The sequence below is a fragment of the Rhinichthys klamathensis genome, unplaced genomic scaffold (assembly GCF_029890125.1).
Source record: "Rhinichthys klamathensis goyatoka isolate OS25496 unplaced genomic scaffold, OSU_Roscu_1.1 h1tg000110l_1, whole genome shotgun sequence".
Classification (NCBI taxonomy): domain Eukaryota; kingdom Metazoa; phylum Chordata; class Actinopteri; order Cypriniformes; family Leuciscidae; genus Rhinichthys; species Rhinichthys klamathensis.
The window spans coordinates 2,981,867-2,997,207 of NW_026606648.1; the positions used below are offsets into that span (position 1 = coordinate 2,981,867).

At 35.5% G+C, this 15,341-nt stretch overlaps 1 protein-coding gene across 7 annotated transcripts in view; it reads left to right on the forward strand.

Moving 5' to 3' along the window:
* Nucleotides 1-15,341, forward strand: part of dlgap1b (discs, large (Drosophila) homolog-associated protein 1b) — a 161,980-nt gene that overhangs the window by 122,649 nt on the left and 23,990 nt on the right. For 6 of the 7 annotated variants that reach the window (XM_056254158.1, XM_056254153.1, XM_056254155.1 and 3 more), the window contains 2 exons: nt 2,242-2,422; nt 7,289-7,535. In XM_056254158.1, coding sequence (XP_056110133.1) covers nt 2,242-2,422; nt 7,289-7,535 — 428 coding nt within the window. The remainder of the gene's footprint in view (nt 1-2,241; nt 2,423-7,288; nt 7,536-15,341) is intronic. The other variant, XM_056254157.1, reaches the window with a different exon arrangement.

Genomic DNA, 15,341 nt, shown 5'->3' on the forward strand with positions numbered 1-15,341 from the left:
TTTGATAAGTTTCAAATGATTTTTAAACCGCAAGCACAAACTATATATGCAAAAGCGGCAGCCCTTCCGGCGCACTCAGTGTCCGAATTCACTCCCTCGTTTTCATTCACTCCTTCAAGTGGACTATATTAGCGAAGTAATGTAGGAAATATTGAATGAGGGTACAGATGAGGGTACAGGGGTGATTTCAAATCAGGGCTAATGAGTTGAAATACCATAAGAAATGAAATACACCGAAGTCAATGCCCATAATGTGAGACAGGTGTGGAACAATCAGAAACCAAGGAAACGTTTTTTTTTTTTTTTTTTTTAAAGAAGAGAAGGAAAACACAGGAAGAGTGAGAATGCAAACTAAGAGGCTGTTTACACGACACCGTTTTCAACTAAATTTTTTTAACAACTTTTTATGCGTTTTGGCCGTTCGTTTAAACGACAACACCGTTTTGGGTGCTTGAAAAAGCTAACTTTTTGAAAATGGTCTCCGTGTAAACGACAAAAACGCGAATCTCTGAAGACAATGATGTCATGCACATGCATATTACGTGTTCAATCTATAGTGTTTCATCGCCATCCAATCTCCTGGCAGCAGAATACAGGGTTTTTAGTCGTTTTCGCGGAAACGTGTGAATGGGGATCGTTTTGACAATCAGTCTGTACGCTGAAAACTCAAAGGAAAAACTTCTCCGTTTTAAGCATATCGTTGCCATGTAATCGTACCCTTAAAGTCCATGAATAATGTCAACATGATAGTCCTTAGACACAATAGAACACAAAAACTTAGAATACCTGTGACATGTAGTTTATACGTTTACATATATTGAAACATAACTCATACTATATATTTAATTTACTTAATTATATGTCATTAGACTCCTAAAGTGCATGACTCAAGTGATGACGTTCCAACTGAATCTCTTTAGATACTCCCTCCTCAGTGTGTAGGAACAGCGCATAGGGACCCTGTGATGGGCTCTTTATCTATTTCTGCTTGACAGAAAGTGCCGCAACATTGAATATTTATAATCAGAGCATTGTGCCTTGAACTCAAACATGGACACACACATTCAAACACACATATACATGCTCCCATACACACACATACTTGAAACTGAAAAATAATACATAATAAAAGAAGTGGAGATTTATAAACCTATATCCACGTAAGCACTTTACATTCACACACACAGTAATAGAGTAGACATACACACTCATGCAAATGTGTGCTTAAACAACTGCATGTATACACCAAGAAAATAAAAGAAAATGCTGGGTTATATAATGAATATGCAATCCCTTGAGGCCTCTGCTCATTATAGACAGATATCTCCTTTATTTCTTCAAAACAATTCCACAGACTTGCATTGAAGCCATGAGTCATATCTACGATTTATGATTATTTTTTTGTTTTTTGGCCACAAAATGATGTGCAAAAATGCAACAAACTAAACTTTAACCCACACCGAACATTAAAAAAAGATTATTATAATTAATTATATTAAAAATGAGCTGTAATGTTTTGGATTGAATAATGTTAATAAAATATATAATAATTTATTCAAAATAGTTTAAATGTGTATAAATGATTTATGTACTTTAAAAAAACTTACAAAGTGAAAACCTGAGGAAAAATCCTGAAATAATAGCATTTTATGAGAACACATTAACTTTGTCCTATTTTTCTGTATCCTTCCCTCCTCACCGTACACTTCAGTGAACTTCTACTATTTTGTTGTGTTTCTTCATTATTTGCTGCTGTAATTGATTTCATCACTGTCATCTCTTCCTCTAACTCTATTCTTGTACCTTTCCTGCATTCTTTCCTCTTTGTTTCTCTTTTACTCTTTCTCTCTCTCCTCATTCCTCACTCCAGTGAAGAATGACTAATGTGTGTTTTTACTCTCTGTAACTGCATACTATTTTAAGAGCCGCATCCATAATTAAGATTGACTCGACCTGGAGGGATAGAATGCGTGTTTGTGTGCGTTCATGTTTTAATGCATTTCTGTGTTCATATTCTAAGGACCCGATCGACGTGAACAAAAACAGTTGAATGCTATTGTGAGGAGTTCGTGTTTACATTGGTCTCAGATATATGAAGAATACACTAACACACATACACGCATAACAAAGGAGAGTTGTTTTTAGGTCAGCATTAATGAGGAAGAGATCTGGAACATGAGTTACTAGAGTTATCTCACCTCTCGTGTCATTCTCCTGTTCACGCTCTCTTTCTGTTTGCAGGATCAGTACGGATTCCCATTCCCCCAAGCTGCAGATCCGGAGTCACAGTTACCTGCGAGCGGTGAGTGAGGTTTCAATCAACCGAAGTTTGGACAGTCTGGACCCGGCCGGTCTGCTGGCCTCGCCCAAATTTCGCTCCCGAAACGAGAGCTACATGAGGGCCATGAGCACCATCAGCCAGGTTGGTCATCGCCCCCCTCGTTCTGCGGTGGAAATCGCCATTAAGATACTTATCTTAAACCAGTTGGAAAGAGCAACTGGTTCCTGGATTAGATCCTAAAGGTGATTTCCAACCAGAACCTTCGTCAACGTGGCCTCTTCAAGGTTTGCAGAGGGGAGGAAAAAACAGGAAAGGGAAGAAAAAAAAATGTTTTTGCTCAAACAATCAATTTTTGTTCAATCCATGTATCATCTCATGGAATCCTTTATCATTTCTTCATCCATCCATTATTCAGAATCCTAAATCTCATACTATCAGTGCAGTATGGAAGATTAGGATTAGAGCATCAAAATCATAGTATGTTGTGAATACTGTGTTCAAGTTGGCCAGGTTGGCATACTTCTACAGATGACCATGAGGCTAAAGACCAAAGTATTATTCAGATTTAACGCAAACATTAGCGAATGCGTACAGCCAAATGTGATTGTGTGCGTGAACACCAGTAGCCGCATAAGGAAAATTCAACTTCGCCATTTATAGATTATATGACCACCTGAATACTACACACTTCATCTATATTACCCTCTTGTTATTGTACAATTAATAAATGAATCTCAGATAACTGCATAGAGTGTTTCTACAAATTCATCTGTAACTAAAACTAGTATTTTTGTGTAATGCTACCTCCACACCACCAGGTGTCAATAAAAGTCCAAGATCATTACTATATCGGTCAGAGCTATCGGTCATGCTGACAGAGATATTCAAACACAATCCCTGTATTCAAATATGCATACTTCCCTACTAAGGCAGAATGTGAAAAGAGTAGTATGTCTGAATTCATAGCATTCATTAATAGTATAGGCAAAATGTACCCGAATGACCTACTACTTTCAGCGAGATTCTGTAGTGCACATCCAATGGACAGTTTACCATCCCATGAGGCCACGGGAGAGGATTTGTGAATGGTAGTGAAGCAAGACAATTGACACCACAGGACGCATGACAATGTAGTATGATGAAACGAATGTAGTATGTCCGAAATTCATTCATACTACACGCATTCATACTATATAGAACATGCCTTTTTAACAATTAAAACAAATTTTCTTCGTCAAATGTAGTGCCTACTTAGTATGCAATTTTGATATCAGCTAATCAATATGCAACAAATGGATTTGTGGTGTCACTGTCAAGACCCAGTTTTATGATTTTATGGCAGTTTTTGCCCCAATACTGGGACAAAATTCACCACCAAGTATACATACTAGAAAAAAAATTCAAACCGAAATGTAGTACAGTATGCATCAACTCAGTCAGAATGGGCTGTTGTAGCTACCTGGAGGAGAATAAACTAGCAACAAAATATTAGCATTGTGTGGAGATCGAGCTCTCATGTTCACTGTTACTTTAAATACTCAAAGGCAATTTTAAAGGTGAGTTGGTGTCAGTAAAGCTTTGTAAGCAATTTTAAGTGGTGTTCTTCCTTGTTAGCATGTGTAGCTAAGAGATTTTCAAGGTGAGTTTTCAGGATTAGTGTCTGTTGCCATGGGATTTTAAGGTGAGTTTTCAAGATTAGCTTCTGTAGCCCTGGGATAAGGTGACGGGCAGCGTTTACAACCGATACAATTTTCAGGTGAGTGTTCAGAGAAACCCTGAAAGCTCACTCAGACAGACAACAGCCCTAACCTTTTAGAGATCTGTTCCTACCACCCGTGAAAAAAGACACTGCCCCAGGCGTGCATGTGGATGTGTGTCTTTTCTGCTCCCTGAGGATATATCAATCATTTCAGTGACAAAAAGCTCAGTCAGCTCGAAAAAAAAACCCCATCATTCATTGGTGCCTCATGTGTATACTGAATGTGTGTGTGGGCATGCAGACATGTGTTTGCGCTGTATGTGTGTGTACATACGTGTGTTGTGTGTAGGTGTATTTCTGTGATGTTTTTGGGGAGTTTATTGCTTATATGATTAGCAGACCTTATTGCCTGTCTGTCTGTATAGCTTCCTTTCACCAATGACAAACACTCTGCTGTCTTTTCCTCCAATCACAACTCACTATTAGTCCTCCAGTCATAGAATGCTTCAAATAACCTGTTTCCAATTCCATTTGAACTTCAAATCACAAGACCTTTTCCCCTGATAAGTTTCTGTGTAAATCACACTTCTCTTTACTGTCATCTCTTACACTGCTGTATAGTATTAGAACAGCACTTGTGATGCAGTCACACCTGATATTGCTTTCACTTGTACAGATTTCCTCCCCTCTGCACTTTTTTTCTGGTATGTCTGTATTAGTGTGTTTAACCCTTATCATTGAAGATACAGCATGGCTGTTAAAGGGTTATATTTACCCTACATGATAAATGACAGCTTAGGATTCACAATTCAAACATTTCCACCCCCAGCAATTGATTTTACATCAATAATCAACCTATTATACTAATTTCCTTCTGTGACGGTTACCCATTTTGGTATTTAAGGTTTCATGACATTTCAGGCTGAAAAGTAATTAAGTTGATTAGAAGTCAATACCCTCTGGTACTGTTCAAATGATTGTCGTGTGTTTTTTTTTTATGATTTTTTTCTATTTTATTGAAATGATTGTACTATATTTTAATTTGATAATATATTTTATTTAATATTCTGTATTTTTAGGGGATTTTATGGTACTTAATTATATTTATGCAGTAGTTATAATACATTTATTCACTTTTTGAGCTGGAAATGAAATTTCCGATTTAAATGGTTAGAAATCTTTAATGCTTTGGACCACAGACTTAAGTTTGGTCTCTTTTGAAAGAAGACACTTGGCAAATTATTGCTGAAGTGAAAAGATTCATCCATGATTTTTTGTGTGTGTGTGTGTGTGTGTTCACACAGCAAGAAGTAATAAAAACTTTACCAGGTTTTGTACCATTCCGATGAGGTAAAAAATTCTAAGAAAAATTGAAAATAAAAATAAACGTAAAAAATATTTGGACCAAAATGCCTGTTACAGCACCAGAGGGTTAAGGTCTAAACAAAATGACAGCAAAGATTTGTCTTAAACACACTAATACACTTATGTTTTTTTATTCTTATTTACTTTCTTGCTTTTGCATTTTTAAAAAATGTATGCTTGAAATTTAAAAACATATTTCTAAAAATAAAAGACATTTTCCAAAACTCAAAACACTGATATGGCCTCAAAGCACCCTGGAATGTGAAATACTTAAAAAGGGTATTTTGAGGGGGATTTTACATTATATATTATGTTAACATAATTATATTAAAATATTAAAATTATATTAACAGAATATGTACATTTTATCGTTTATAAATTTGATTTACATTTTTATTGAAAAATGTTGTATTCTATTGTTAATTGTTAAACATCTCCAAAAAAATAAATAATATAAATCAAACAATAGCGATATTATTATTTATACAAATAAAAATGTATAAATGAATCGATCAAATGTATGTATTATGTTCAAATAATTTTGCATTTTAAAAGTGAATGAGTTGACTATAATGAAAACATCTAGGTTTGTCAACCTTAGTGAAAAAAAGTATACTTTATTCTATTTGAAATATATTCCCTTTTTCAATAGTACATTGCAAATAATACTAACAATTTCTTGTTTTACTATCTTTAAATATATTAAAGGTATATTAGCACCGTGCTTTTACCTATTTTCACAATACAACTTTTAACTTAAAAAAAACTTTTACAACTTTTAACACTTTAAAATAATTGTACTTTAGTATATTTTAGAAAAATATACTTGAAGTGAAGATTCTGTTTATTTTTTAAAGTGTATTTATTTGCACTTTATTAAAAATATATTTTAGTTATATTTTTAACTGTGTGCTGGAAGTGGTCATTGTAACAATGCATTGAAAGTATACTTTCAAAATCCATTATAGTATACAATAGTATTTTGTACAAAGTATAGCTAAGTATTATTTGTTTATTAATGTGCATTTGCTATTGAAGAGTGTGCAATTTGTAGTATTTGGAATAAGCCAAAGGGCATTCTGAGCATTGAATAAATTTGTAATGTAGCCTACTTGTAACACAAATAAAATGCACTTTAATATCACTAATCAAGCATGTACTTAGTCCCTACACAGGCACATACTTAAAGTATACTAAGTATACTTGAAGTTGTTCCAATTTAGCACACAAAAGTACACTAAATACACTTAAAGTTATGCTTTACTACAATTCAATTACAACTAAAATACACAAAATTGGGGGTTTCAAAATAGCACACATCAAGTTAACTAATCATTAACACACTTGAAGTATACTAAATTAGTCTGGCTGCAAGTATACTTACCTGTAGCATTTTTTTGTAGCATTTAAATTGTTTACCCAATTTCATTTCAACCCTGGGTTAATTGAATCTTCAGTTATTTTGTTCCATATTTTACAATGTTCATACCTACGCGATAATCATCCATACCTTTAGTACTGAAAATTCCGGAGCAGGTTTTCATAACTCATAACAGGACTAAAAGTCATGCTAAACATCTTTCAAAATGTAGAAGCATTACTCAGCCTAATACCTAATACTCAGGCATAATCCAGGGTTAAGCCTAGAGTGAAAAGTCAAATGTATTTTATTAGATCTTTAGAAAAGCAGCATTTAAAATCGTATGATCTCATTAGGCTCCTCTGTCTTCTTAATACAACGATTTAAAGTCATTGTACATTACTAAGCCTTGAGCTAACATCTTGAAAACTGCTCATACAGACAGGTGTACTTATACTATACAATTTATAATATATACTATATACTACAATTTATAATATGTCCTATGCTGCGAAGGATCCCATGACAGAAGGGTGAAGGAGTTAAGTGACAGCATGTGGTGACGCGTTGTCTCCCCCTGCAGGTGAGCGAGGTGGAAGTGAACGGGCAGATCGAGGCCGTGTGTGAGAGTGTGTTCAGTGAGATGGAGTCTCAGGCCCTGGATGCTCTGGATCTGCCGGGGTCCGGATGCTTCCGCATGAGGAGCCACAGTTACGTGCGGGCCATCGAAAAGGGTTGCACGCAGGAGGAAGAAGAGGAGAGAGCGGCACGTCAGGCCATCATCCCACCTCGAACTACTACTACTGTTAGAACCATCCAGAGCAGTACAGGTACAAGCACATTACAACCTAAAACCTGTTAAAACAACTATTATATTACTGAAGGTTTATTAGTGCTTATAAAGGGTCAATGACATGCCGTTATTTTTTGTGTCCGGATGATATGTTTTTTTTAAATGCAGTGCAATTCACATACACTGACTTGAATGCCCCTCTTTTATTTTATTTTAATAAAAGTTCTTTTTTTTTTTCTTTTTTTTTGGCATAAAGTCAAAACCGCACTGGTGGTCTAACAACCTGATTTTTTTATCGTAAAAATACGAATAGTTTGGCATGATACACTTTTTTTTTTTAAAGTGACTATGGCTTTGACTGACTGAGAAGTTTACACTTACATGTATTAAAGGTGTACGGAATATATATATATATATATATATATATATATATTGTTTATCCATAGTTGTTTATCCATAGTGTTCATAACCTGAAGTGTGAAGCTTTTACCAAAAAATATGTTAATTTGATTTTTTAAATGATTACACAGAAAGAATGAAGATTTCCTAGAACTCAACACATGCGTTTTAATCTAGATATTTAAAGGTTTTTTTACATTAGTTCTTGAAAATCCATATATGTCATTGACCCATAATAACTTCAAATAAAGTATATGAATAAATATATATTGTGTTACTGAAGCTGTGGTATATAATTATAAAATTTTAAATAACTTCAGAAATGCCATACATTCTCCCTGCTATCATTGAAAAATGTGCAATCTTGCCACTCCCCCCCCCCCCCTTCCATTTTTATCTTTATCCATCCTTCACTCTCTCTATCACTTCATCTGTATGAATAGAGAGAGCCAAGGTCTCTCTCCTCCTTCTCTCTCGTACGGCGTGTTGTTTAATTACAGCGATTAGAGAGTCTCATTCTTTCTCCTCGTCACGCTGTCATCGGGGTCGTAGTCAGCTAATTAAAAACATTTTCAGACAAGTAGGACGAAGGAAAGCCAGAGAAAAAGTGAAAGAGCTGTTGAGCCAAATTAGAATGAGAGAGAGGGAACAGACAGGAACATAATGGATGGAGATGAGATTTGGGGATTTGGGGAATGACTTCTGTGTAAAAAAAAAATACCCTCCATTATCAACCGTGTCCCATGTGTGTGCTTTTTTTAAAACTCTTATTCGCCAAGCTTTAATCTCTGGTATAAAAAAAAAGAAAAAAGAAAAGTCAATCAGAATTAGGTAAGACTTCATTGCTTTTGCAGGCCATTATTCATTTAAACAAGATGGTTATTCCAGAATGTCATTTTATGTCATGTAGTTTCTGGGTTATAGTCCTAAAAAATAAAGTAACACTTGGGATTATTAACAACCAACCAATAATATTTTCATTGTTTATATTAACACACTAATCCATCATACAGACGTTTTGGGACAGCATTTTTGGTTACACCTTATTTTAAGGTGACAGTTACATTGTACATACTCAAATAAGTACTGAGTAATTAATTAACTACATGTACTTAGAGTGACGGTTAGAGTTTGGTTTCGGGTTGGTTACTTGTAATTATGCATAATTTACTGTTATTACTATAGTAAGTACATGTCGTAGTGTGTAACTACATCACCTGAAAATGAAGTGTTACCGATTTTTTTATGTTTTTGAAAGAAGAGTCTTTTGCTCACCACAGCTGCATTTATTTGATCAAAATAAAACAGTAATATTATGAAATATTATTACAAATTTAAAAGAACTATCTATTTAAATATATTGTAAAATGTAATTTATTCCTGTGATGGCAAAGCTGAATTTTCAGCTTCATTACTCTCGTCTTCAGTGTCACGTGATCCTTCAGAAATCATTGTGAAAACAGTTATGCTGCTTAATAGTTTTGTTGGAACCGTGATACATATAATTTTTTGTAATAATGTAAAAGTCTTTACTGTCACTTGATACACTTAGGGCCGTTACATAGTCAACGCGAGCAAGCAACGCGAGCGACGCGAGCTACACGCTCCTTTTCATAGTACGCAAGCAGACGCAAAGCGTAACAGGCGATGCGTGAAATGCAATACACCGATCGCGCAACAGGGGGTAGTAGAGTCTAGAGTCGGGTCACGTGATATTCAGATCAAAATGGCAACTGAAGAGGAGTGCATAATGCTGATTTTACATCGGCGGCAACAAAGGATGTATACGAACAAGCTCGCATAACTTTTCCTCTTCGCCCGCCATTGTATTCAAATCTTCTTCTTCTGTAAACATAATAATATACCTTTTTATGTACATTACTTGCAATGTCGCCCCCACCGACAACGCATAGTATTGCGTGCATCGGCGCGTCGCGTATCAAAAACTAGGATGACACATTTGGCTACGCATCGACGCTTAATGGCGGCTGAAGCGTAGCGATGTGTAGCCTTGCGCACGCGTATGCGTACCGATGCGTTGACTATGTAAGGGCCCGTAATGTATCCTTGCTGAATAAAAGCATTAATTTCTTTTTAAAAAAATGTACTGACTCCAAACTTTTGAACAGTACTGTATAGTAAAACCAAGTCTCGTTTACATTGCTTTAAAAATAATTATATATACAACCAGTGGTGTAGTCTAGTTTTTTGTAGTGAGTATACTGTGATATAATATTCATAGACACTAGTACATATCGAGATTTGATTCATTGTACATCCCTACTTTTGATTTATTAATTCAAAAATGGCCAAATTGCGTGACGTTCTGCTTTACAGTAGGCTAAGTTACATTTGTGACTGGATTCCGCGATTTGATCCATGTCGCTGCGCAAACACAGACGTCACGGCGGGGTGAATTTATGATTGAAAGTTCTGTCACAAAACGATGTTGTTATGAATCCTCACGCTTTTTTAAGTGGGTATACGGGGATCCTTGACCTTTCCTAGAGGGTGGGTATACGGAAATCCTTGACATTTTGTAGTGGGTATACGGCGTATACCTGCGTATCACGTAGACTACACCACTGTATACAACACACAATTCTTTGTTTCTTTCATTTGTCACTAAAAGTTATATATTAATTATTAATAGTTTTTTAAGTTCATTAGTCAACAAAGACTCACAAACATCTCTGGTGTAGTGAAAGTTGCAGACATTGAAGACATTTCCACTGAACACAAAATACGCATGCGCATGACGTCTTTGTTTTCACAAATTCTCGTTTTTTGTAGTTTACTGAATTCAATAACAGTATCGCTTTCAAAAACTTTCACTTTGAATCTCGTTTTCAAAAGTTTGCTTTTCAGGCCCCCAAAATACTGTTGGCGTGTAAATGAATGGCCAAAACGCTTAAAAAGTTTTCCGTTTTTTGTTGAAAATGGTGTCATAAACCGGTGGGACTAACAGGACTAACAGGACTGAACCAAAATCACAAAAGACGGGGGAAACCAAGATCACAAAACAGAACTCAAACACATTGAAAACGTGACAGAATCCATTTATTTTCAATGAGAGTTGGAGATTTGAGGCAGCATTCTATGCCACTTTTTGGTTTGAAACATTATGCAAATGAATCGTGATGTGAGAGTGCAACAGTGGTGATCACATGATCCACCTCATTATGCAGTTGGAAACAGCAGTTGCACTGAAATGCTGACAGAAAAACAAAAGTTAAAAGTACAGTAGCTCGCCGACCTCCAGAGATTAAATCACTGTCAATGTGAACGGCCTTCATGAGGAGTCACTGCAGAACACATGACCTGAAGCAAAATGGAAACAAACAACCAAAATGTTTTATATAGATGTACACTAAATGAAACACAAGCAATCGAATTTTTTCCTTAGGCTCTGTGACTACACAAAAACACACATTATTGACTTATTGTCGCAGAAGAAATCGATCATAGGGAACTAAAAGGACAAAAAAACCTTCAGTGTTCACTGAAAGCATAAATCTCTTGAGCGTTTGTACTTTGTAGTAATGAGTTTATTCTGTGTATATGTGCATGTTATAGTTTAGTTGTTGATTTCAGTTTGGTCGTGAGTGTGAGTGTGTGTGTGTGTGTGTGGGGGGTGGGGGGGGTGGGTGTGATAACTCACTAAATCGATATGAATAAATATTGATATCGATAATAAATTCTAGAGTAATTTTCGACATTTAGCCTAGGCTATGTCTAGAAAATCAGGCCCGTGTCACTAAAAATACAATTTATTAAAGCATAACGTAACATAGATTAGTATTATTAATATTAATATTCTTACTTTTGTTGTTATTTTACTTGTAAGGAATATCACACAACCAAGATATTTTTTTCATCCATTGTTTTAATAATACAGTATACAAGTTATGTTGTGCAGCGAAAAAAAATCAATAAAATGCTATGTTTTTAATTAATTGCCATATTTTCCTTTGCTTACATTTTAAAAAAATTTATTCAATTGTTTACGTTTATGAATAATTTTTTTATTGGACCAGTTTCGATGATGAATTTGTGTTCAATCATCAATCGTTGAATCATAAAACACAGAATTTGTGGAAAAAATTAACGGATTTCACAAGTCCCTGAATTAAAAAATAGCTTGCTCTCTGTAAACAAACGACCAATAAGATTTAAGGATGTGAACTATAAGTAAGTGTTGTAAAAAAAAAAAAAAAAAAAAATTAATGGGAACCAAAAAGTAAATTTACAGCTGTCCCATATTGCAAGTTCCAGACAGACACACTCACAGATGTGCGTATCACATTTGTCCTTTTAGCAGCTTTGATCTTAATGTCATTTCCATGGCATTAAAGGATTAGAACTCCCCGTCTGTCTGAGAGTTTCTCTTTTTGTGTGCATCATCTGCTATTCTGTCCATCTCTCTCTTTCTCTGTCTGCTTCTTTCTCCGGGGTAATGGGATATAATGCGTTCATGCCTCTAGCTTACAAGGAAACTCCAGCCCCAGATGAGCACTTGTGAGCTCTCAGGTCTAGAGAGATGATAGATGCCACCATTCCTGATCCGATTCATCACTGACATTAAACAAGTTTCTTCAGAGACAGGAGGTCTATTATACTCACATTTATTTGAAAAATAAATAAACGCTGCATTTTCAGCATCATTACTCCAGTCTTCATTTTCACACGATGCTTCAGAAATCATTTTAATATGCTGATTTGGAGCTTACATTTCATATTGTTATCAATGTAAAACTGTTGTGCTGCTTAATATTTTTGTGGAAACTGTGATGCTCTTTTTTTTCAGAATTATTTTAAGAAGAGAAACCTCAAAAGAACAGCATTTTGTTGAAATAGACATCTTATGTAACATTAGAAATGTCTTTACATTTGTTAGTTACACATTTTCCCCCAAAGCCTAATTACATTCTTTTGTTACATCAGATTGCTATTTGGTGACATATTGAAATAGCTGTAGTTATTGAATCTGTCATATAGACTCTTACTGTCTTGTCAAACTTATTCAGACCCAAAATAATATAAAGTTCTGACAAAATATTTCTGACAGCAATCTAAATCAAGGAAGAAAAGCTTTACCAGATCCATAAACACAGGATATTTTAGAGAAATACTTATCATTAATATTCTCTTTACATGTATGTATGTATGTGTGTGTGTGTGTGTGTGTGTGTGTGTGTGTGTGTGGTGTGTGTGTGTGTGTGTGTGTGTGTGTGTGTGTGTGTGTGTGTGTGTGTGTGTGTGTGTGTCTGTGTGTGTGTGTGTCTGTGTGTCTGTGTATGGCAGTGTGTGTTGCAGTGTGTGCAAAGATGGCAATATCCATAAGGAAAAAAGCTTATTCTAAGTGATGTTTTTTGGAAATATAAAAATGTAGAAAGTTTTGGGAATGTTTAGGGAAGGGGATCTGATGTACAGTTTGTACAGTATAAAAATCATTATGTCTATGGAAAGTCCTCATAAAACATGAAAACATGCACTGATCAATTGACTTGACTTATAAAAAAAAAAGTGAGTGTGTGCGTAGATTTGACTACATTTCTATTTAAAGTCCATTGAAGGTCCACATTTGAAGGTCCTCACTGCTGGAAAGCCTAAAGCCGGACAAAACATGTTTATCTCTAAATCAATCACGTTTATTTTCCAATCAAATAGTGTCGCTATTATGTTAGTATTAAAATTGATTTCTCAAGCTTTTAAATGAGGTTGTTTGTCTTTTCAAGAAGCATGGAATTACAGTGGAAGCAAGGTTATATGGAATTGCATTATATCAAACCCTGCAGAAACACAGAGTGAGGCTCAGGTCTTGTCGAAGTCAGAGGAGATGAGGAGAATGAGGGAGATGAAACATACGGGCGTTGTGTTACTGTTCTTTTTTCAACCACACGAGGGCGGCCTCGAGCACACACTCTGACTGTTATTTAATGCTACATACAAATGCTTGTTTTAAAGGGATAGTTCACACAAAAATTTAAATTCTATCAGAATTTACTCGCCCTCGTGTTCCAAACCTGTACGAACTTCTTGCTTCTGTTGAATACGAAAGAATATATTTACACCAAATCTCCCTATGGGATAGAACATTTTAACTTTACTAATAACGATATACATTTAAAGTATAAATTGGTAACAGTTAGTTGACATGGATTGACATGATTCATGTAGGCCTAGTATGTTTTCATCTAAAACACAATTCACTGTTATTTTTATTGAGATGACAATATAAACCTATAACGAAATCCTTTCCCCTTATATTTATTTTGTAAAGGATTTTTAGTTTTATTTCACATAAATTAGCCCAAATGGTTTTTTGGGGGGTTTTTTCTTTCTTTTTTTTTGCCCATATGAGGTTAGTGGTGGGAAGTCCCGCTGGCTCATTCATGTTTGGCCGGTACGGGAATCGGTGTATTTAACGGATGTGACGGTGTGGGCCGGTCCCGTACCCGCCCGTAACTAAACTACAGCTCGATCCACCGAGCGCGAGCGTTAACTCAGTGCAGCGTCATTATAGCTTCCATTCAGAGCCAAGCTGGAGTTTATCACTAGATCCCGAAGATTCATTCACGAGCTGTTCTCTCTCGTTCTCTCTCCGGTTACCGTTTACCGAAAATTACTGGGTATGTGTGACTCCTGGATCCGCCGCCTCTGTGAGTAGACTCTCTCTCTCTCTCTCTCTCTCTCTCTCTCTCTCTCTCTCTCTCTCTCTCTCTCTCTCTCTCTCTCTCTCTCTCGTCATTTGTTTGTTTGTGTTTGATTGTTTGTATTGACTGAGGTGATGCACAACTAAACTGAGGACATTTTGCTTACTCACAGTGCAATGGACTGATGCGAGTTAACATCCAGTTTATACGCTGATTATTAGCCTTTATCGTTTAGCTACTTCAGAACTAGATATTAATAATTATATAATTTTAAATAAATAATAATAATAAATATTATTAACGATATCATATTAATAATATAATGGTGATATAAAATAAACATATTTTATTTCTAATAATAATATAAAATAGCCTATTAATAAAAAAAAAAACTTTAAAAATATCTATCTATCTATCTATCAATAAATTTTTTTAATGATGGCTTTGTTGTGTATGTTTGAGAGAGGAAGAGAAACTGAACTCTGTCCAGCATCAGTCTATTTTGGTATGTCATGTGTGATATTAGGGAGCAGGTGTCAGGCAGGGCTCAAAAATATACAGTCTACAAACACAAAGAATCTCAGAGAGGCGAGACCATTTGCTTGTTATCGCGTGGCCCTGTGTGATTTCACTTTTTTTCATACTGGTGGAAATTATCCCAAAAGTTGAGGTGTAATTCTCCCAAAACCTGGTCAGAAAACTGGGTCAGCATGCATGGGTGTATTTTTCATGTGACAGCCCACATGGCTCAACCATCAAGTTTCAGTTCTGAGTCTGAGAGATCCCAT